Source organism: Cetorhinus maximus, chromosome 5, assembly GCF_964194155.1.
Source record: "Cetorhinus maximus chromosome 5, sCetMax3.hap1.1, whole genome shotgun sequence".
NCBI classification, from domain to species: Eukaryota; Metazoa; Chordata; class Chondrichthyes; order Lamniformes; family Cetorhinidae; genus Cetorhinus; species Cetorhinus maximus.
The window spans coordinates 136,162,920-136,187,823 of NC_135883.1; the positions used below are offsets into that span (position 1 = coordinate 136,162,920).

The 24,904-nt window shown below is 40.0% G+C and overlaps 1 protein-coding gene across 1 annotated transcript in view; it reads left to right on the forward strand.

Annotated features, from left to right (window-relative positions):
- LOC144680933 (protein lin-28 homolog B-like) overlaps window positions 1-24,904 on the forward strand; it is a 212,726-nt gene that overhangs the window by 99,071 nt on the left and 88,751 nt on the right. The window contains exon 3 of the mRNA XM_078542492.1: window positions 11,470-11,654. Within this exon, the coding sequence (XP_078398618.1) occupies window positions 11,470-11,654 (185 nt within the window). The remainder of the gene's footprint in view (window positions 1-11,469; window positions 11,655-24,904) is intronic.

Sequence of the window (24,904 nt, forward strand, 5' to 3'; positions counted from 1 at the left end):
CCCACAATTGGGTGTCATTGGCAAATTTTGAAATTATGCTTCGATTCCTGAGTACAAATTGTTTATGTAAATCATGAGCAACAGCGGATCCAGCACCGATCGTTGCGAATCACCACTTCCTACCATTTGCCAATCCAAAGAATTGCCTTATCCCCTGCTCTCTGCCACTTGTGCCCAACTCCACATGTTATGACCATGGTCATTAATCGACAGTGTGCTACCTTATCAAAGACTTTTTTGGAATCCAAGTATAATACATCTACTACATTGCCGTTATCTATCCTTTCTGTTACATCTTTAAATTCAGTAAGATTGGTCAAGCATGACCTTCACTTTTGGTACCTATGTTGACTACTCTTTATTATATTATTTTAAGTTTCTTCATGTTCTTCATTCCCATTTAGGATTAAGGATTCCATTATCCTTCCTACACAGGTTATTAAGCTCATGTCAATAATTTCCTGGCTAGGAGCCCATTAGGGTCTGCCAGCCCTCTGGAACTGATTAGCTTTTATATATGTGTAGTAATGTCTCCGCTATCTCTTCCCTGACTTCTTTTTGTATACGCAGTATCCGTTAAGACCTGGGGTTTTATTCTCTTTTAGTTTATCAATTATCTTCTCCATTTCTATCTTAAATGATTATATGCACTTTGATCTCTTTTTCTTATGTCATGTTCACTCTGTTTTATTTCATCTGTTGAATACCAAGGTAAAGTAATTATATAATATTTCTTCCACTTTGCTATTATTTCTTATGAGTTTATCGTGTGTATCATTTAGTGGCTTTGTTGATATCCTGATTTTTCTTTTCTAATTTAACCACCTGTAGAAAACTATTTTTATTTTCCATGATCATTTATGTAGTTTCTCTTTGCTGCCTTCATTATTTTTTGACTTATTATGTAACCTTTCTGTATTTCTTTGGTCATCTTCTCCCAGTGTATGTCTTTTTCTTTAGGTTCAGTTTTTTCCTTATTTCTTTAATTATTTATGCTATGTCAGTACTGGCTAGTTTATCCTTGTTTTTTACTGGGATATATGCCTCCTAGACTTGATTGACCAGTCGTTTAAATGTTTCCCATTGATGTTCTACACCTTTTTGTCAGTAATTTATTCCAACTCATTTTCCTTAGCTCTATTCTCATCCCCTTATTTTTTTTTTCTCCCAATTTGTTACTTTGGTTCTTGTCTTACTCGTGTTCTTCTCAATCATTATCTTGAATCTTATTGTGTTCTGATGGCTGTGGCCTAGATGTTCCCTTTCATTTATTTCTCTTAGCTTTTCTGGTTAATTTCCCATTCTTATGTGTTTTAATTTGGAGAAATACCTATAAGTGAATACATAATTATGATTTACTTTAAAAATATATACTTTTTTCAAAGTAAAATTCTTGTACATGGACTTATGGTGGTAAGATGTCCTTGAAATGTGCATATACTCTGTGTTTCTATAAGTATCATGCAATAAGTCTGTAGACACTGCAGTAACACCTTTTACAGTTTAAAGAGCAAATTGTTAAAATAATTTGAATTTAATATCATTCAGTCGAGTTTTCTCTACGCTTGATGGTGTCACAACGCACACAAAATCTGTAGATCTGATCAATGAAACAATTGTTAGTGCATCGTTCCAGCAATCCCATTTTTAAAAAATCCTCTGTAAATAAAAGGAATAAATTGATTGATTTAAATAACTCATTGTAAAATCATTATAAAAATATAGCTGTGTGTGATGTCCAAAGAAGCTGTGCAAAAACACAGTCCCATTAAGATATGCCCTTGCACAGCAATCTCGAAGGGAGAATGCAGTGCAAGAAATGGACCATGGATGGTACAGGAAAATTAAAGGAAACACTGAGAGGCACTATATTTTTTGTACAAAAGGCATGTAGAAACAGACAATGGATTTTACAAGTGATCCAAAACTGCACAGGCATGGGTATTTATTGTTGCTGGCTTTTGTTGTAAAATAAAGTCTTGAAAACAACACAAAGCCTCTTTTTCTGGGAAGGACAAATAAAACTAACATATAAATCTAATTAAAAGGAAAAGACTGCAACTGATCGGATAAAGTGTCTTCATTCTTTGTGAATTGGCATAATAATGTCACAAGAAAACAAAATTGCCAATCAGAGACGATTCACTCCATCCACAACCTTTCTTGTGACGAGTTATTAGCCAACTATGGATTTTTTCATTGTATTTATGTTGTGCTTTCATAGTTATTAAATGTTTCATGCTCATGTCTATTTAATTCTGACTAAGTTTATTTGATGTTTAAATCTAGAAATTAAACGAGTGAACACTCCTGTTAAAATGGAAGAAAGATGTTTTGTTGAGTGACCATCTGAAGCATTCATCCAGCGCTATTACCTACAGTGATTTCTAGGGTTTAGCCTGTAAAACACGTCTCATTTTAATATCTGCCAATCTTGCATCAGTGAGATATATGGCACTGTGTTCAATCCAATAATCATATTGTGATGAATAAATAATGTCAATCCTTGGATCATACAAGTTTGTGAATGGAGAGTCTTTTTAAATTCAAGAACAATTTCAGATTTTGGGGAACTAGGTCATTTGACCCACTCCACATCAGTTAGCTGATTAGAGGTAAACCCATGTCCTTTCTTCATCATCCTCCTCCTCTTCCCTAACCTTCTCTGCTTCCCTCCCTTCCCTTTTCCTTTCTTTCCTCCCTGTCCCTCTACTCTTATTCTTCCCTTTACTTTTCCCTTCTTCTTCCCCCCCCAATGTAATCTCTAATATTCTCCCTTCCTCCTCTTCCCTTTCATCCCTCTTCTTTCTTTACTTTCCCCCTTACTCCGTTCACCCTCACACTACGTCCACTATCAGCCTTTTATCACCCTCATCCACCTTCACTCTGCTTTCAGCTTCACCCCTCTAACATCTTCATCCTTTTCTACCCTCACTCCCTCTGCCCCCTCTCTCAATCTTGTTCTCTCTTCATTCTCTCTCGCTCTCTCTCACCCTCCCCTGATGTAATTCCTCTCTGACAGTTGCAGTTTTCTATCCTCAAGTCAATTTGTTATCCATACCCCAAGATTTACTCTGAATCACTAGAGGTTTGGCTTGTAACAAATTTTGCCAAATGACTGCTGGAATTTTAGATGCATCATATTGTGTCGCAGTGCATTCAGGATATAATTTTGCCAAAGAAGTCAAGGACATTGGTCAGGCAGGAATAGGCTCGAGGGGCTGCATGACCTTATCCAATCCTATTCCTACATTCTCCAGCTGAATCCATGTTAATTTCTGTCAATAGTTAATAAAGTTATGCATTGTACAGATAACCTACAAGTTTTCACCTGATGACCATTTCTATTATTTCACACAGAATGGAATTAGAACTAACAGGTCCATCAATGCCGGTGTCAGCTTTGTCACCCTTCTTAAACATGGCCACCATGTTGGCCTGTATCTACTGCACTGGTACCCTATCAGTATCCAATGATTTATTTAATGCCCTAGGATAAATAATGTCTATTCATTGCGGATCTGGACTTTTTTTGGCCTTTTTAATCTCAAGCATTTCCATCTCATTTTTATCAAAGTCATTAATTTTGGTTGGAATAACTCCCTTTGGGAAAGGCAGGCTGCCCATGTTTTCCCTTGTGAATTCCTTGGAGGAAACACTCATTCAGGATATTTATTATCTTTTGCTCACCCTCTGTTTCAAGACTTTTTGCATCGTTTGATTCTCACCTCTTCTTTGACTGCCCTCTTACTGGTAAATACTGCAAGGAATCCTTAATAATGTTTCACATCAGGAGCTATGTTATTTTCTTCAAGTCTCTCTTTTCCCTTATGAATACCCTTTTAACATGTTATATGTTACTTCCAATGAACTCCATCTTCTTTCTCCCTCCAGAGTTTGCAGAGGTCATATTTTTCCCTTTATTTTGTTTTTGGTTAGTTAATCCATTTCGGGGTCATGCGCATTTAATCTGTTTTTACTAGTTTCAAGTGTGTATTTATCTTGCATGTTCAACATTATGTCATTAACGAAATTCTACTTGTTCTCTATTGAAGTATTGAACAGCCTGCCTCCTCCAATCTATTTGGTTAAATTCTTCCCTCTTTTCCTTGTAATTAACCCTTTAAAAGTTGTGCCTTGATCCTGGTGATTTTTGTGTTTCAGATCACATTGTAATTTACCATTCTATGTTTGCTGTTCCCCAAAGGAGCTACAGTCCCCACATTTTTGTCCATTGTCTAGATCGTTAACAAATGCCAGGTTGAGGTGAACAGTGCCTTACCTTGGTTTTTGTGATGGTCTCGGTCATGAAGCAGTCACACATCACATTTACCAGCTCTAGCTTTAGAACAATTAGGGTTTTTTTCCTATTTACATTAGATTGAAATTAACCATTAATTTTTATTTGCAATTTACGCATATTATTCCAGTCCCAACATTTGGTGAGTTGTCTCCTTGTTCTTATGGCCATGCATTCAGCACAGGAGCAGGGCATTCATTCCCTCTCACCTGTTCCGACATTCAGTTAGATCATGGCTGATCTGTGCCTCAGCTCTAGTTACCCACCAATGTTACCTATCTCTTAATACCACTGCCCAACAAAGTTCTATAAATTTCAGTCTGTAAACTTCAATTGACCCAGAACCCATAGCTTTTGGCCAGGGAGGGAGGCAGAGTAGAATGTTGCAGGGGACAGGGAGCTCCAGATTTCTACTGCCCTTTGTGTGAAAAGATATTTTCTGATTCCATTCCTAAATGACCCCGCTGTAAGTTGAAGATTGTGCCTTCTTATCCTGGATTCCACCACTAGAGGAAATAGTTTCCTTGCATCGACGCTATCAAATCCGCTTATCACTTTAATGCCTCATTAACTTCTCCCTCAACCTTCTAATCTTGAGGGAATACTTGGCATGTTAATGCAAGCGGTCCTTGTTATTTAACCAATCAGACTAGGAATATTCTGGTGCCTCCAACTTCAACTGTTTCAAGGCTAGTATATCTTTACTGAGGTTTGATGCCCATACTGACTATAATACCCCAGATGGAGCCTGACTAAGGCTTTATGCAATTGACCATCTCTATCAAATGTTCAAATTCGCATCCACATTGAGATCAAAGCTAACTTTCCATTGCTTTTTTTTCTTATTTTTATACCTATAACCAAGCGTTTAGTGATTTGAGTCCCTGAAAATCCAAAATTCATTGCTCCTCCACAATTCTTAGTTTTTCATCTTTAAGAAAATATTCTGACTCAGTTTTTAAGACTCAACGTGAACGACCTCTTACTTCCCCACTTATCCCCTCATGTAGCAATTATTCTTGCACCTGAGATAGGACTGGGCCCCGACTTGTCCAGTCTCTGATCTGTCGAGTACATACCGGTGAGGAACCTAAGACATTTAACAGTAAGACAAGTTCCTGTGGAACTGGGACGTGCCCATCATATTCTTATAAAGGCAAATGACTAAGGGCAAATGACTTGTTTGCCAAGCCTATGTACGAAAGTGTATTTGTATGCTGCCAGAATTAAAGCCCGTCGTTGTATTCTTGCTGAGGCTATGGGTGATCTAGCCTTGCCCTCACTAAACAATCCGAGCAATGGGTTGTGGTCTGAAACGATCATAAAATGGTGGCAGTGTACATACTGGTGAAATTTCTTGACACCAAAGATGATGGACAGGCCGCCTTTTTCTATCTGCAAGCATCCCTTTCCTGCTGTGGTGCGCATTCTTAATACATAACCTATTGGCCGTTCCGTGCTGTTGTCCACCCGATGAGAGAGCACTGCTCCCACTGCATAGGGAGATGCATCACATGTAATCACCGATTCTTTTGTCTGGTTAGAATGCACTAATAGATTGGACGAAAGCAACAATTGTTTCATCTTTATGAAAGCTTCTTTCTGGGGCGCCTCCCAAGACCAACGTTGGTTCGTTTTAAGTAGAGAATGCAGGGGGGCCAGCACTGTAGACAAATTGGGTAAGAACTGTCCGTAATAGTTGATCATTCCTAGGAATGATTTGAACTCTTGAGGCGTTCTTTGGTGCAGGTGCCTCTCTTATGGCTCTCACTTTGTCCTCAAATGGGTGGAGGCCCTGTGAATCTATCCAGTGACCCAAATAGATTACCTCCCTCGCTTGGAACGTGCACTTTTTTTTTCTAGCGCAGACTTTAATCTCGGCCTTTTTTTGACTTCACTGTTGGCCAGACTTCTCTCAGATGCAAGCTCAACTTGTCTGAGCTCAATGGCTGAGTCTCCCAAAATTTAATTACCTGTCTGCTTTCTGGGAAATTCTGTGACTTGTGCTTCCAAAGCCTCTTAGGCTTCATTTAGCTGATTCTTCAGCTCTCCTATCTCTTTTTTTGTATTTGTTTGCTGCTCGCTGGAAAATTGAACATTGTTGTGTCTTCTCTGCCAACTCATTCTTAAGTTTGTTCAGAGAAGTGCTGAATTCTTTCTGTTTCTCTTTATAATTTTCCAGAGGTACAAACTTTGACTTGAGGGAATCTTGTAGTGTGTGAAGGTCTTTCAACAGGTTTTCTTTTTCCCTTCAAAGGTTGTTCACCTCGTCTCAAATTCTGTCATCAAGCAGGGTCTTTTTGAGTTCCTTCTGCTGTTCTTTCAGGTTTTGGTTTAAGACAACCTGCAATTCTTCAGGTTGTTGAGTCCTTACACACTCCTTTTTCAAAACAGGAACTGTTCCAGCTTCCTTTTGGAATCCCAGTGGCCCAATCAAAGTTGATTTCCCTTAGCCAATTACGCCCTAGAAGGCTTGGCCCTCTGCCTATCAATACTAACATTGGTAGCTTTGCTGATTGGCTTCCATAATGGACAGCTACTCTGCTTATGCCTTTTACTTGAATGTCTTCACCCGTATATGTTTTTAGCTTGGCAGCTGTTTCTTCTAAACTTATGTTCCCCAATTACTGTAGTGGAAACTCTCGTGTCCACTTCCATTCTAACAGATTTGCCATTTACTTTCACTGTGACAAATATTGGTCCTGTCTTTCCAACTTTCAGCTTAAACGAGTACCAGGCTCTTCTACATTGTAGATTTCATTGGGCTTCTTCTTTTGTTTACAAGCCTGTTTGAATCTTTCCTAGCACTGCCTCATTATATATCTATTTCTGTGACAATTGTAGCATTCGATTTTTTTTAAAACTGCCAATCGCTAAAAGATTGCTTGTTTTCCACCTCTATTAGAATTATTCTTTGATTTCGCTGCTAAGCTATTTTTCTTTATTCTTCGGCTAGAAGGGTGGGGAGGGGGTTGTTTCCTGCTTCCCGGCAGAGTCTTGCTTTCTCGTACCTCTTTTGGTTGAGGTTTCCTGCCTGATGGGGAGGACAGTGTCATTTTGGGCACCCTGTATTGCTTTTGAATCTCTTATTGTGCTTTCCGTGGCCAATGCTATCTCCAGCACCTTCTTGAAATCCAGATTCACTTCAGAGAATAATCTTTCCTGAATAGAGTCCTGCTCCACACCACACACTAAATGATCTCTGAGCATGTTGTTCAGAGTTGTACTGAACTCTCAATGTTCCGTTAGCTGCTTCAAATTTGCAATGTAGCATGCAATTGTCTCACACGGGGCTCTATTTCGTGAATTAAACCTGGACCTCTGCATCGCGACTGAGGGCTTTGGTTGAAAGTGACCCTTCACGAGGTCCACCAATTCATCGAAATTCTTTGAACCTGGGGCACTGGGTGCCGTCAAATTTCAAATCAAATCATAGGTATTGCTCCCACAAGCACTTGAGGATTGCTCACCTCTTCCCCCATAATCTCATTCATTTGAAAAAAGAATGTGAGGCTTCCTATGTATTGAGACCAATCGTCTGTGGCAGGTTTAAAAGGATCAATTCTCCAAAATTGTGGCATTTTGAAAGAGGATAACTTCTTCAATTCTAACGGAACTTGATACTTACAGTCACTGGGTGAGGTACAATGCCGATTTCTTTCTAACTTGATTTCTTCTGTTCAATTCTGTTTTATCCTCATTGCCAGTTTGTTGTAGGATGGCTGAGGTGCACTATTAGTGATAGAGTTGATCTGCAGGCACTCCTAGGGTGGAAACGTTAAGTTTATTTACAATATACTCAGCAGCAACTACATGTGTGCTTTCAACTCCAACTCTATCTCTACACGCACTGCTGAGGTAGCCCATGCTACTCTCCTATTGGTTACTACAGATATGTGATCTTCCTAACAAATATTATTATGTAACCAAGGTGAGTAGATAGAGTTAAGATACAGATTAGCCATGATCAAATTGAATGTGTCAACTACTTCAAGGGGCTGAATGGCCTACTCTTGTTTCAATGTTAAGGCATATTATTCCATCCATTATTTAATTTATATGAAATCCACTAAGCACCTCCGCTTGACATTTTTAATTTCCCTTGAACTGCTGTTAATTTGTCTTCTGTGCAATACCAAGTACTCATTTAACAAGTCTATCATTTCCTTATTATCCATTATAGGCTTGCCTACATTGTCCTAATAATGGACTTGCTTTCTCCTTTATTACACTCCGCTTAACATTTTTCTATTGGTTTTTCTATCTGCCTAATGTTGCAGAGTGTGTCCAGTTGATTCTCATGCTTGTAGATATTTTTGCTCAGGTCTATAGTATACCCCTAAGGTTAACCTCAACATTTTATATTCTAGTTGTCTGACCAGATCTCTGGAATTCATAACTTCCTTTCCCAGATAATAAAGAACTCTGTGAAAATATGGCTGCTGTGTTATCAGTCTCAATGCATCTGCACTTAGCAGGTGATGTCGGGGCTGGGGCAAGGAAATGATCCAGTTTCTGCCCCCCAGTGCATGTATGTGGATATTGATGAGGATAAGATGGGTGGTCTCTGTGAAGACCTCCACAGTAAATAGTTTTTTGACATCCATTGTTTAGACCATTCAGCCAAGAATCATGAAGACTCCCATACCCATGTAATTGCACTTTCCAGAGGAATTGACACTTGCAGGAGAGAAGGAGAGGAAATTGTGGAGAGGACAGCGACGATTTATATTTATATAGCACCTTTGACATAATAAAATATCCCAAGGCACTTCACAGGAATATTGTAAAGCAAAACTTTGACACTAAGCCACTGAGATGTCAGGGCAGCTGACTAACAGCTTGGTCCAAGAGGTAGATTTTAAGGAGTGCCTTGAAGAAAGTGAAATAAAGAGGCGGAGAGATTTAGGGAGGAAAATCCAAAGCTTAGGGTCTGGGCAGCTGAAGGCATGGCCGTCAATGGGGGAGTAATTAAAATCTGAGATGTGCAAAAGACCAGAATTAGACAAGCGCAGATATCTTGGTGGAGTTGTTGGACTGGAGGAATTACAGAGATAAGGAGGAGCAAGGCCATGGAGGGATTTGAAAACAAGGATGAGAATTTTAAAAACAAAGGAGCCAATGCAGGTCAGTGAATACAGGTGAATAAGATTTGGCGCAAGTAAGGACACAGCCAACAGAGCTCTGGTTGAGCTCAAGATTACGGAGAATACAATGTGGGAGGCCAGCCTGGAATGTGCTACAATGGTTGAGCCTTGACGTCTTAAGGTAACAAAGGCATGGTTGAGGGAAGGGGAAGGAAGGGAGAATTAGATCAATGTATTAATATGATGGGCTTGGTCCCTATTATTACCAACAACTGTGGTGTCTCCATGTCGATGTTCCAATTATCCACTTTCCTGACTAATGACCTGAGTTTTCATAGGTCAAAGACTTGGGTAAGGCTTCGTATCATTGCAAGTTAGCTTTTTTTAGTGCGTACTTCATGATACACAAAGGACTGTACTCTCTAATAATAAAACTATATCATGCAACTTCACTTCTTCTAAATTTTTAATATATCTCCCATAGTCATTTTATGTACAGTTGATTTTTTTTTTTCTTTCTTTCGTGAGATGTGGGTATCTCTGGCAAGGTTAGCATTTTGTTGCCCATCCCTAATTGCCATTGAACTGAATGGCTTGCTCGGCCATTTCAGAGGTCATTTGAGTCAACACATTTCTGTTGGTCTGGAGTCACAAGTAGGCCAGACCAGGTAAGAATGGCAGATTACCTTCCCTAAAAGACATTAGTGAACTAGATGGGTATTTACAACAAGCGATGATAGTTTCATAGTCACCATCACTGAGACAAGCTTTATATTCCAGATTTATTAATTGAATTCAAATTCCACCAGCTGCTGTGATGGGATTTGAACCCATGTTCCCAGAACATTAGCCTGGGCTTCTTGATCACTGGTCCAGTGACATTACTAGTTCGTCAGCGCCTCCTGCGAAGTTTAGAATTAGGAAGTGGTTAAGTGGGAGAACGTGGGGCTGTTTCATGCAAAGTACGTAAAATAACCTTGATCTTCTTTTCACTTCCTATCTTTCCTCTGCCAACTCTCCTGAAAGTGCTCCATGCTGGGGTATGGTTCCAGAAAGCCCACTATTCTCCAGAACCTCTTCCAGGTGCCCAAGTCTCAGCAAACTATTCAGCATTTTTCTGTCCTTTCAATGGATTTCAGCATCACTGACAAGGCCATCATATATTGCCCATTCCTAATTGCCCTTGAGAAAAGTGGTGGTGAGCTGCTTTCTTGAACCACTGCAGTCCATGTGGTGTAGATACATCCACTGTGCTGTTAAGAAGGAAGTTTCAGATTTTGACCCAGTGACAGTGAAGGAATGGTGACATTGTTCCAAGTCAGACTGATGAGTGGTTTGGAGGGGAACTTGCAGGTGATGGCGTTCCCAAGCATCTGCTGCCCTTGTCCTTTTAGGTGGTAGAGGTTGCAGGTTTGGAAGGTGCTGTCAAAGTCGTCATGGCGAGTTGTTGCAGTGCATCTTGTAGATGACACACACTGATGCCATTGCGTGTCATTGGTGGAGGGCGTGCATGTTTAAGGCGGTGGATGGGATGCTGATCAAACGGGCTCCTTTGTCCTGGATTGTGTCGAGCTTCTTGCCTGTTGTTGGGGCTGTAGGGAGGGATATCGCAGTAGATAACAATCCTGGGATTTCCAGCATTGGAGCATGTTCCAAGCTAATCTACCCCTTGAACGTAGATGCTTCAGCACAACTGAGGATCAAACCTATGAACTCTCTGGTATTTATGCCTCACTAGACCATCATAAACAAGAGGAAAAAAAAGAACTTGCATTTATATAGTGTCTTTCACGACCTCAGGATGTCCCATTGCACTTCACTGCAGGTGAAGCACTTTAGAAGCATTGTCACTTTTGTAATATTTTGTTTATGTTTTCATGGCATTTTGATGGGCTGATATTTAACTTATGATATAAAGTCCCTCTGATAATAGGAATCATAAAAATAATTTAATACGTTGCCTTGTTTAACCTCATTACCAAAAGCTTAACGTGCATCCTACTGCATTTATTTCTTAGAATCAGTCTTGAAGTAGCAAAGATAAACATAGTAATTTATTCCTTTTTGCATTCTAATCTACAGAGCAAACTTTACATGGATGGATTCAGGAGTTTAAAAGAAGGAGAGCATGTGGAATTCACCTTCAAAAAATCTTCCAAAGGCCTGGAGTCAATACGGGTAACAGGTCCGGGAGGTACCCCTTGTTCAGGCAGTGAGAGACGGCCAAAAGGGAAGACAGTACAAAAACGGAAGCCAAAGGGAGACCGGTAAAATTACTTTTTGTGTTAATTGCAAACGGATTGCACATAATGTGTTTTCCAAACTTTTCATAATTAAATTAGTTCATTTAAATTTGTTCATTTCAGCAATCCTCTTTTGCCTACACTCTGCATACAAATAGGATGTTGCCAATTTCCTAAAGGGGAATAAGAATTCTCTTGTGTTACCAAGAAATTCATACCATAAAGCTGCTCTTATGGTTAGGTAATCCTTTAGCAGTAATCACTAGGCAGAACAAACATTTTTATTCAGCTGATGTTTGCTGTGTTTCCTTGCCCCAGTGAGTTTTGTTTGTTCCATTCCAGTCAATTTCAAGTTCTGGTTTTAAAAGTTAAAAATATGGAATATTTGCCAATCCAGTTTAGAGAGTTGCTCATATTTGATTCCAATGTGGTGTGGCTTTTGCAATTTTGACTAGTGCTTTCAAAAAAAGAGCACAGCGTGCCTGTCACATTTGCTGGAGGGTTGCCCTCCTAAGATAGAAGGATGAGTTCAGTTTCAGGTGCAACAGATACCTCATGCAGATCAGACAGAGAATCATATAAGTGGGGCATTACCAAATAGATGCACTGGACCAGCATCAATTCTCACTGGCTTCTAATACTTCTTTAAAGAATTCTAACAGGTTTCTCAAGTACAAATTTCCTGCATAATGCCATGCTAACTTACTATGCTGACTTTATACTCCTCCAGATGTTTCACATTGACCAGGATTTTGCTGTAATAATAGCAGCAAGGAAATCGGTGCTCAGTGGTATTATGGGATAAATCTGACAGCAACATCTGATGTCAGCACATGCACAGTTAAACCTAGAAATGCAGAAGTTGCTTTCAAAAATTCCCTGCTTTGTCCACACGCTGCATTGTTTCAGTCCTTGTTGACAGACATGGCACTGAAATTAATGTAATGGTGGGATCTTAAAGTACTAAAAGTGGTTGGAATGTTGGGGCTGGTGCATTCAGAAGTAAATGAGTTTTTAATGGCGTAACACTTTATAATTACTGGAAAACCATCTTGGTCTAAAAAAAAATTAACTTTACAAATGAGGCGTCTCATTCCCCCAAAAATAATATTTCAGATTTTTTTTAAAATTAATTTTGTTTTTCTGTTTTTTCTCTCATCTCTTTACCTTAATCACTTTTGTAAGGTGGTTCAGAGAAGGTTTACTAGATTTATACCTGGAATAAGCAGACCTTATCTATCTTATGAGGATAGATTGGATAGATTGGGCTTGTTTCCACTGGAGTTTAGAAGAGTGAAGGGTGACTTGATTGATGTATATAAGACCCTGAATGGTCATAACAAGGTGAACGTGGAAAGGATGTTTCCTCTCGTGGTTGAGTCCAGAACTAGGGGGCACAGTTTTAAAATTAAGGGTTGCCTTTATAGGGCAGAGATGCGGAGAATTTTCTTTTGAGGGTTGTGTGAGTTTGGAACTCCTTGCCTGTGAAGGCAATGGAGGTGGGGGTCACTGAATATTTTTAAGGCAGAGGTGGATAGATTCTTGCTAGGCAAGGGACTCAAAGGTTATTGGGAATAGATGAGAATGTGGAACTCGCAACGCAAACAGGTCAGCGATGATCATATTGAATGGTGGAGCAGGCTTGAGGGGCTGAATGGCCTACTTCTGCTCCTATTTCATATGTTCATAAGGCCTAGTTTTTAATTCAATTCCTGTACAACGATTTAAACCTAATTTATATTTCTTGTTTCTTTTTACTTCCTGGTTTGCAGTTTGCATGTCTCAATGAGGATTCTTCAATCTCCTGCTGCTCTATGTGCTCTCAGACACTGCACATTCCTTGCAGAGGAAATTGCGCCCCACTCAGTGGCAAAAAGCCTTTGGACAGTTGTGCGTGAGGTGAACAGCAAAAGCCATTCCTTTCCCACCGAGAGGAAAATCAGTACCAATATCTTCCTTCTGGACAAACTCTAACACTGTCATCTTATGGTGCCTGGTCAACTGATCTGCCATTTCTATTACAGTCCTTCTGCTTTTAAAAAAAAAGTAGAGATACTTGCTATGTTCCATCATCTCCAATATTTTGGTACTGCTCCTCCTGATTCTTATGGTTCAGTATTCCTGCAACAACATGACAGCTGACCTAATCTATGGAGCTCAGCCTGAATTTCTGGTAGCACTTTTACCTTGATTCAAGGCTTCAGAAGTGTTAGAATTTGGAACATGCTTGCCACAATTGTTTACATAGCTTTATATACCGTGTAGGAGAGCTTTACAGTTATATTCCATTTCATTTTTGCTTGGGCATTATATCTATCTTTAATCTCTGCTTGCAGTAGTTTGCTTTGCTGCAACAGAACTCACTTTCTTGGGACAAGATTTTGCCCGTGTGTGATTACATGCCAACGTGAGAACTAAACTTTATAGGTGGAAATTTGCACAGGAGTTTCGCTGAGAATTGTTGTTTATTTCCACTTGTTGTCCCAAATTTCTGCCAAAGTTACAGCAGGAGGTAGACTTTCCATTGCATTCCACTGCAAAAATGGTTACCATCTCATATGGGCACATAAAATCAATTGAAAATAGTTTTAAGAAGTGTCCAGGTGATCGAACATTTGAAACTTGTACAGTAGCTCATCCAACATGGTGTCAAACTCGACAAAGTAAGTCTGTTTTCTTGCACTGCTTCTCTCCTGAGCCAGGTCTGATTCCTACTCTACATTTAAGCTGCAGTTTTAGAAGTGGAAACTGGTTTGCAGTGAAACTGAAGTTGCAGTGTAAATAGACCCCATTCTTCTGGTGGGTTAGGCTGCCAGAAAATCATTTTTGATCTCTCTCAAGTAATGCAGAAGAGATAAATCAAAAATCCTGTATCATATCATCCAGATACGTGAATAATGAAGACAGAGAGGAAGAGACACTTGTTTCGAGGAGCAATTACTTAAGTCTTTATGCATGACCTAGGGACACTGCCTGAAGCACCGTTCCTCTTCATGAAGGAAAAAAGTTACATTTAGTTAGCACCTTCCACCACCTCACAACGTCTTAAAGCACTTACTGCCAATGAAGTACACTAAGCCCTCACTTAACTTTGTGGTAGCGTTCCTGAAAATCACAACTTTAGGTGCAACATTGGTTCCCATAGGAACTGATGTTAAAACTATAGATAGGTTCTGTAGGACCGTCCTTATCAGAAAAAAAAACAAATATTAAAACATTATACCCTCCAAGTTGAAATATTTTACATTGCTAAATTCCTACATTGGTAAATGAAATAACTTTTAAAATAAAATAAGTTTAACAATATAAAAGAAAAATGTAACTTTCTACTTAGAGTACCTCTTGTGTGCCACGAATCCTGCTTCCTGAACCTTTTTCCTCCTGATCCACCTGTTTGCTGCAGATCCTCCCCCTCCCCAACCTCTGAGTTGTGACCATTTCCTCATGGATTACTAGAAATATAGTCTGGCCATCCTTCCAGACAATATTCTCAGATTTGTAGACATTATTCATGCTGTTTCTGGACTTGATTTATTTCCTGTGACTTTCTTGCAGTAGTTGGTAAATGCTGAGTGATTAAGGGTGTATGTGCTTCAATCTCCTCAATGAAATCTAAATCCTTTTGTTCAGTTCCTTCCAATGATATTCGTGACGGTATGTCCTCTGTTGTTTGACATTTTCCTCTCACATATTCCGTAAAGGAGTCATATCTCATCAATCTTAATCTGAACTGCTGGATTATGGATGGCATCCTCGCAATTTCTTTCATGTTCAGAAGGGCGACTGGTGGCTTTTGGTATGTTTTGATTTTGGAACATAATCCCATAACACAGAAAATTTTTCTCATGTCTCCATCACTGCCAAAGTTTCTTTTTCTATAATGGCGTATCGTTGTTCCATTTCTGTCAGAAGTCTAGAGACATAGTAGACTGGTCTATGCTTGCCATCTTTTTGCACTTGTACTTTTTGTACTTTTTGTACTGCCCAGACCTGCAGACAATGCAACTGCAGCCACTATGGTCAGTAAGTCTGGGTCATAATGTGCCCAGATTCCAGAAGAGATTAAAAGTTGTTTAATCTTTTCAAAAGCATTTTGCTGCCCCTCGTTCCAGCGCCACTGTTGACCCTGTCTCAACAGCTGTCTCAAGGGCTTGTTGGCCTCTGCTAAATTTGATCGGAACTTTTGTACTTGGTTGACCACCCCTGGGAATTTTTGAAGCTCAGTTATATCCCTGGGTTGTAGGAATTATCTTAATAACTTTTGTTTTTTGCACATCAACTCTGATTGGAGTAACTTGTACTATGTGACTGGAAATTTAATCATGGATTTGCCAAACTCACATTTTTCATTCAGTGTTAAAATCCTTTTAGGCTCTCAGGACTGCTCTGACCCTGCAATCATGCTCCTCTTTCGTGGATCCATGTATGAGTATGTGGTCCATATGGCATATTACTACTTCCATGCCTTCAAAAGTGTTGGACACCGTTCTCTGGAAAATTTCTAGAGTGGACGCAACTCCAAAGCTCAATCTATTGAAACAATAAGAACCAAATCGCATTATAAATGTGATCAGCAATCTGGATTCTTTGTCCAGAGGCAACTGCCAAAATCCACTGTTCGCATCCAATTTAATAAATGAAGCGCTCCTGGCTAGTTTTGCTAGGCTCTTGTCCATTGAGGCCATTGTGGATCTGACGTTCCACTGCCTTATTTATCTGAGTTGAATCCGTGCATTTTAAATTGACAGTTGATGCACTTTTCCATATTTTGGCATACTTAGGCTTTGGCGTGCTTCCCATTTTATGACCTACAAACTGAATGGTCTCGCTCAATCTCCACGGAACCTCTGCTTCCCTACAAGCGAACACCCAAATCTTTTTACTAAGTTCCGTTCGTCTTGCGAACTTCACTGCTTTCACCAGCGTTAAATCCTTCCTTGCCTGTAAGAAACCCGGCAATGCTTTGTCCAACACCCCTACAATGATCCTGTTGTGAATCAGCTAGCCTTTTAAAATTCCATAGGTGTAATTCCCTGCCAGCTATCGAGATCGTTGATTAACAAATACATGCTTTCACCTCACTTATGTTTTTGTTAAGTTTAGCCCTCTCAAATATTAAGATCCGACAGACGCTGAAGTAAGAGTCGAAAGCTTGCATGACTGTCTTATAAGAAGCTGAAGTCTCATCATGCCCTGCCTTGCTATCACATCGTCAGCGATAGCTCCTGCAGCATAAAGTAGAGTTGTGACCTGATCTTTCTGGTCTTTTTATGTAATCCTGAAGCAACTCTGCACCTTGTGGACCTCTTTCTCCAGTTCTCCCACTCCTGGGCCTCTTGTGGGCCCTCCGCACAATGAAATGGCTCTGGAAATGGGACATTCAATTCTTCTGATGAGCTCTGGAATTGTTCCTGCATTTGCTCCTGCTTCTCCACTGTTGCTTGCTGTATCAGGTCATGCTTACTGCTGCCTATTCTCTGGGTCTCTGTCACAGATTGCCTCTGCTGCTCCTGTGATGTTCCAATATTTGGGTATGTATTTTTTCCTTCTTTCGAGGTTCTCATTCCTGTCCAGCCCTGTAGCTTGTTTCAGTCTTTGCTGGGTCTTTCACTCAGTGCCACCATGTTTTATTGTGTGGTAAGCGGGGGTTGTCTAGTCTCCCAAAAGTATGCTGCTCGACTCATAGTCTTCTTACCCAGAACTATTTATTTACAGCAAGTATTTAAACATTTGACCGTGACACAATTTAAGAGCTTCTGCTCTCTTCAAGATCTCTCTTTCTACATAGTTATGTGATCTGACATCATTATTACATCAGCATCATGTCTGTTTCTGATGTTAACCCTTTAATCTACAGCCTTTGGCTGCTGCAGCACACAAGCAGGCAGGGAGGGCACCTAAGCCTGCCTGAAGTGCTGACCCACTAGTCTGTCGCCAAGAGACCACCTCCAGGCAGCTGAACTGTCACCCGCTGCCCCCAGGAACCTGAAAGCTGACCGGAAAACTCCCAATTTGGACTCCATTAATAGGCCTTAACTATCTCAGTTGGCACCTGTCGCACACCCTCCCCACACCACCCCTCTCCTTCCCCCAAACATATCTCTGGGAAAATGGTAGTCATGGGGTAGAATGGAGGTGGAGAATCAGTATGCAAACCAATGGCATGAAATTTTGTGCACCTGTCAGGCTCCTTTCCTGGCCCCACATCTTTGTACATTCTGTGTTTGAACAGGAAAGTAATTGAGGAAGTGTTGGCCTCGAAATTGTGCAGTGTGAATATTTGAATATGAAGTTGAAATATTTCTTTGGGCTGTTATTTTCATGATTGTTTTAAACATTAAACTTAGTATGAGTGTTACATATAAAGCATTAAAATAAGCGTGTCAATACTCCATTTAATTAGCAGACAAAATAATTTCATGCAAAGCATTTGTATTCTGAGATGCGCACTAATTTCAAGCCATTTGTAAAGCAGTTTCCATTTCAACTATCATGTAATTTTGTGCATCTTTTTTTGCTCATTATAAACAAAAAATTATTCAGGTATTTGTAAAATCTGCTTTGTGTAGTAGACCATTAATTGTGTTGACATTAAGTAAAAAACTGATAGCTGAGTTTAAAGATAACTGAAGGTGAGGTGAGAGTGACTGCCCTTGACAACAAGGCCACATTTGACCGAGTGTGGCATCAAGGAGCCCTAGCAAAACTAGAGTCAATGGAAATCAGTGGGTAAACTCTCCGCTGGTTGGAGTCATACCTAGCACAAAGGAAGGTGGCTGTAGTTGTTGGAGATCAATCACCTCAGTTCCAGGGCATCACTGTAGGAGCTCCTCAGGGTAGTGTCCTAGGCCCAACCACCTTCAGCTGCTTCATCAATGACCTTCCTTCCATCATAAGGTCAGTAGTGAGTATGTTCGCTGATGATTGCACAATGTTCAGTACCATTCACGACTCCTCAGATACTGAAGCAGTCCACGTCCAAATGCAGCAAGACCTGGACAATATCCAGGCTTGGGCTGACAAGTGGCAAGTAACACCTCGCACCACACAAATGCCAGGCAATGATCATCTCCAACAAGAGAGAATTTAACCATTGCCCCTTGACATTCCATGGCATTACCATCGCTGGATCCCCCACTATCAACATCCCGGGGGGTTACCATTGACCAAAACCTGAACTGGATGAGCCATAAAAATACTGTGACTACAAGAACAGGTCAGAGGCTTGGAATCTTGGAGCGAGTAAGTCACCTCCTGAGTCTCCAAAGCCTGTCCACCATCCACAAGGCACCGGTCAGGTGATGTAAGCTTATTGTTGAGACTACATCCACCATGCAGATGTGGAACTCGGCCATACAGGCTCGGAATGTTCCAGTTTGCCACCCAGTGGCTCACCTGCCAAATTTAAATGAAGTCAGCCCGATCTCTTTGCCACTGGAGTAGACAGTTGAAAAGTGCCCACAAGTTAAAATATACACCATTTAAGGTTGCCAATGCTGGTTGGACCTATTCCTGGAGATTTCATCACAGGATCTCCTACTCCCATGCCAAGGCACCATTTGTCTGGCACATCCGGTGCACTGCCTTCCCACACCAAAAGGAAAGCAACCAGGGTTCTTAATGACCTGATTGGATGGTGCTTGAACTATTCATCACACAGCCTTTTAATCCCATCTCCAATATTCTTATCGCTAACAATTTTTCAAAGAAAATGATAAGACATTATGCACAATTTTTTTTAAAAATGTATGTGTGCCTTTTTCTGCTGGGGTTCTTGATGAAAGAGTCCTGGAAATTAATCTTTAATTTCTACAGGTTCTAAGGGGTTGGCAACCCTACTTCCATTGGCTTTAGAAGAGGAGAAAATTGAGATGGGTGGATATGGTTGGAATATAGAGGATGTAAAAGGAACAAATCTTTCCTTGCCGCCCCACCCAAATATTCCTCTCTCCGCTTGCAAAGCAAATCACTGCAGGGGCTCAAATGCCTGTGGTGCATTCCTCTTAACTGATCTGAAATTACTTAAGGGAACACACAGGCTGCCATAGCATGGTGCCTTGTAGAAATGGTGCTAGGTACAAACTGAGGCCAGAAAGGGCAAAGAACCATTGTGTAAGGGAAAATGAGTAACTAACACAAAACTCTTCAACTATTAGAATAGAGCATATGCAAATTATTTTCATTTGTATTTTAAAAAGCCCACTAGGGCAGAGTACTTTGGACTGAAAAGCATTCATCTGAGCCAATGATGTTCAAATTATTTCATGTGGGGGTTGCTTGTAAATATTCATGCACTCCAGGGAACAACCCCCAACCGCCACCCCATTCCACCCCTAACTACCAAATGCCAGTGTTAGCGACTCAAAAGAAAACAATGTTATCATTGGAGAACACATTTTTATTAGCATCCAAGAAATAATGTGCTAGTAATCATCAAATGCAGAATAATGGAATCATCTGATAACACTTTTCTCATCATAACTCCCTTTGTCTTACACTATTATCACGTTTGCCTTTTTAACTGTCTCCTATTCTTGACCTAATCTCTTTAAAACTCACTCTATTTATCTGGTCTACCCCACCCATCCACTTCCCTAGCTCTACCTTTTCTTATAAACTGTTCACCTGTAATATCTTCCTGTTCTGGCCAACGATTAAGTCCCCAAAACACTAATTTTTCCCCATTTTCCACAGATACTGCCTGACCTGCCGACTTCCCAGAATCTTTTCTTTCAAACTAGCAGGACCTGCAGTAATTTGTTTGTGCAATACGTTTGTGTGTGAGTAAAGACTCTTGGGATGCCCTCTGGCAACTGTGAGAAATACTGACCCTGTAAACCATGTTTAGTTAAACTTCTCTGCAGTAGAAAAATGAGTGTGAAACACTGTATCAGGAGCACCAAGTTGTTGACCACATTATAATTTCTAAATTTACCTTTTTTTTTTGCTTCCAGCCTATATGATTCAATTGGTTTCCCGTAAAATTAGACATCTTGGATCTCCTTTATTGAATTTAGTTCAGAAATCACAATTTGATGCTTTTTTCCCTTTTTTTGTATCCAAAATAACTGATAGTACACGACTTTGAAGGTGGTGTGTTGGTAATTCTGATGGTTTCAGCCGGGTGCCTGCTAGAAGAATAGTCAATACAATTACTAGTGATTTGATCAGAATAAAAGTAACTCACAAATATGCAAAAAAAAACCTAGTCAAATGACCTTAAGACACTGGAGCACAGAAGATAATGCATTCTGACTAAAAACCATGACAAAAGCAAACCATCTGGTCTAAGGATTTTTGACCATTCTTTAGAGCAAAATGAAAGATTTATGAATCATCGTTGACTAACACTGTTTCTGATGGTCACTACTTTCCAGCTGATTGTTTACATGGCTACGCCATGAGAAGGACGTTTATTGGGAGCAAATAAATATATATTTTTGGGTGCCACTATCCTTTTTACTAATGAACTTACCCATGTGAGACTGATGAGAATTTGGATGTCTTGTCCAACTGAGTTTCTTTCAGATTGGAAAGTATCTAAACTTGCGTTTTAAAAGTAACTTCAGGGTTCTGTTAGTGTTGTGGGGATTGCTGGAGGAGGGTGAACCAGGAGCAAATTGGATTTTCCAATGTTGGATTCAGAAAGTAATATACCTGAAATGAATTGCAATAATTGGTACTCTAAAAGACAAATAAACCAAGTGGCGCTCTTTAAATGAGAAGACATTGTTTAATGATTATTCCAGAATGAAATAGATGGAAACACTGAAGATCCTGAAGTTCTCAAGCAAAAATGCTTTTAAGCTTTAGTTCTGCAGAAGAGTCATATGGACTCGAAATGTTAACTCTGTTTCTCTCTCCACAGATGCTGCCAGACCTGCTGAGTTTTCCTAGCATTTTCAGTATTAATTTCAGATTTCCAGCTTTCACAGTATTTTGTTTTTATGCTTTTAAGCTTTTTTAGCCCAACTTTTCTAGCAGCTTAATCCTTGTGACATCTCCTCAAATAATATCCACAAGTTATGTGATTGTACCAATAGGATCCTTAGTATAACTTAGTATCACACCACATAAGAACATAAGAAATAGGAACAGGAGTAGGCCATTCAGCCCTTCAAGCCCACTCCACCATTCAATTAGATCATGGCTAATCTTCTACTTCAACACCATTTTCCTGCAATATCCCCGTATCCTTTGATGTTTTTAATATGTAGAAATCTATTGACCTTAGTCTTGAACATAGTCAATGACTGAGTCTCCACAGCCCTCTGGGGCAGAGAATTCACCACCCTCTGAGTGAAGAAATTACTCCTCATCTCAGCCCTAAATGGCCTGTCCCTTATTCTGAGACAGTGTCCCCTGGTTCTAGGCTTCCTAGCCAGACGAAACATCCTTCATGCATTTATCCTGTTGAGCCCTGTAAGAATGTTGTACATTTGAAAGAGACCTTCTAAACTCCAGAGAATAAAGGCCCAAGCTATTTAATCTTTCTCATAGGACAATCCCCCCATACCAATAGGAATTAGTTTGGTGAATCTTCGTTGCAATACCTCTATGGCAAGTATATATTTCCTTAGGTAAAGAGACCAAAACTGCACACACTACTCCAGGTGTGGTCTCAACAAGGCTGTATATAATTGCACTATGACATCTTTACTCCTGTACTCAAATCCTCTTCTAAAGGCAAACATATCATTTGCCTTCTTAATTGCTTGCAGTACCTGCATGTTAGCTCTCAGTGACTCATGAACAAAGACAACCAAATCCATTTGAAGCTCAATACTTCCCAGCCTTTTACCATTTAAGAAATACTCTGTATTGCTGTTTTTTCCTAGCAAAGTGGATAACCTCACATTTCTCCACATTGTGTTTTATCTGACAAATTTTTGTCCACTCACTTAGCTTCTCTAAATCCCTGTGAAGCATCTTTGTTGCATCCTCACAACTCACACTTCCACCTAGTTTTGTGTCATCTACAAACTTGGAAATATTATATTTAATCCCCACATCCAAATCATTGATATAGATTATGAATAGCTGGAGCCCTAATACTGTTCCTTGTGGTACTCCACTGGTCATGGCCTGCCAATCTGAAAATGACCCATTTATTCCTACTGTCTGTCTGTTTTCCATCTATTAACCATTTCTAAATCCATGCCTTTATATTCCCCCCCAATTTCATGTGCTTGAATTTTGTTTACTAACCTCTTGTGTAGGACTTTATCAAAAGTTTTCTGAAAATCTAAATATACCACATCCACTGGTTCCACCTTATCTATTCTGCTAGTTACATCGTCAAAAAACTCCCAACATAGGAACGTAGTAGTAGGCCACTTGACCCTAGGAGCCTGCTCCACCATTCAGTAAGATCATGGCTAATCTGGATGTGTCTCAGCTCCGCTTTTCTGTCTTCCCCTCCCATAACCTTCATCCACCTTGAAAGTTACTTTGTCAAAAAAACTCTTAACAGATTAGTTAAACAGAAGCTCCCTTTCACAAACCCATGTTGGCTCTGCTTGATCAAATCGTGATTATTTAAGTATCCTGCTATAACCCCCTTAATAATGGGTTCCAGCACTTTGCCTATGACAGATGTTAGATGTTAGGCCTACCTCCTTTCTTGAATAAAAGTGTTACATTAGCCATTTTCCAATTTGCTGGAACCTTTCCAGAATCTAAGGAATTTTGGAAGATTATAACCAATGCATCTGCTATCTGTGCCGCCACTTCTTTTGAGACCCTAGAATGTAGGCCATTCAATCCGGGGGACTTGTGAGCCTTTCGGTCTGATAGTTTTTCTAGCACCCTTTCCCTGGTGATGGTGATTGTATTATTTCCCTTTAATAAATCCATGTTGACTGTGGAATCCTACCGTTATTTTCAAAGTGACCGGTTCTCACATCCTTTATTATAGATTCTAGCATTTTTTCTACAGCTGGCATTAGGCTTACAGGTCTGTAGTTCTCTGTTTTCTCTCCCTCCTTTCTTAAATAGTGGGGTTACATTTGCCACATTCCAATCTGCAGGAACCATTGCCAAGTCTATAGAATTTTAAAGATGACCACCAATGCATCTATTATATCTCCAGTCACCTCTTTCAACACTCTGAGATGTAGATCATCAGGTTCAGGGGATTTACCAACTTTCATTCCCATTAATTTATCTAGTGCATTTTTTTAAACTAATATTATCATCTTACAGTTCCTATGGAACATTGTAGAATTTACCTAACGCCTGGCGAAGCCAACATCCTGTGAATGAATAAAATAATATATACTTTTAAGTTCTTTATAGTTCACTTTGTCTGCGGGAAGCATCAGTAAAAAGAGCTGTCCAGCAGGTAATGACTCGATGGAGCAGACAGGTTTCAACAAGAAACAGATAAACTTTATTACAGAGAGCTTTTCAGGTGCTACATGCTCGATCAGGACTCTCGTGAGGAAGCCCCAACCCGCAAATTGCCCGTGCTTAGGGCTCATTGGTCTGAGCCTCTAAGAACATCACATGATGCTTGGTTGACAGCAGGGGAGGCTATACCTTCAGTTATTACATTTCCTCCCCGTTCAGTTTTTTTACAATTTCTATTTACAGGGAAATATTTGAATATCCAACAACATGTACATATATACAAACTTCAGGTGATTAAAGATTAAGTCCCTTGAGGTGCTCTCCTTATATAGCTAGAGCAGTGTAGCTCTACCACTTGAGGTCCCTCAACAGGGTCAATAGGATCTGCAACTGCAACATGAGACACTTAGAAAGTGGCTGTTCTGGGTTTGGCACCTCTGCAGAAACATCAGGGATGTCTATTCTAGGTCAATCTGTCACCTCAGGAATTGACAGTTCGACGTTAATCACAGGCAGGAATAGCTGGTTGTTGGAATGTCTCTTTAGCACAACTATGATCTTCTGTTTATGAATGATTCTATCTTCCACTTGTACTTGGAAAGATAATGGGCCAGTCTCTGAGACAATGGGTCCAGGAACCCAACATGGTCCACTTCCGAAATCTTGCACGAATGCCATGTCACCTGCACAAATACCATGTCACCTACACTGAATGTGCATGCTTTGCTGTGTATATCATGGTTCAATTTTCGATTACTCTGATTCTGCTCTACCTTCCCCTCTGAATTTGGAAATACCAGGCTTAACCGTGTACACAGGCGGTGTTTCATCAACAATTCAGATGGTGTTGAACCCGTAGTTGAATGTGGCTTTGTACAATAACTGAGAAGAAAGCAGGAAACTCGAGATTCTAGATACCTTCT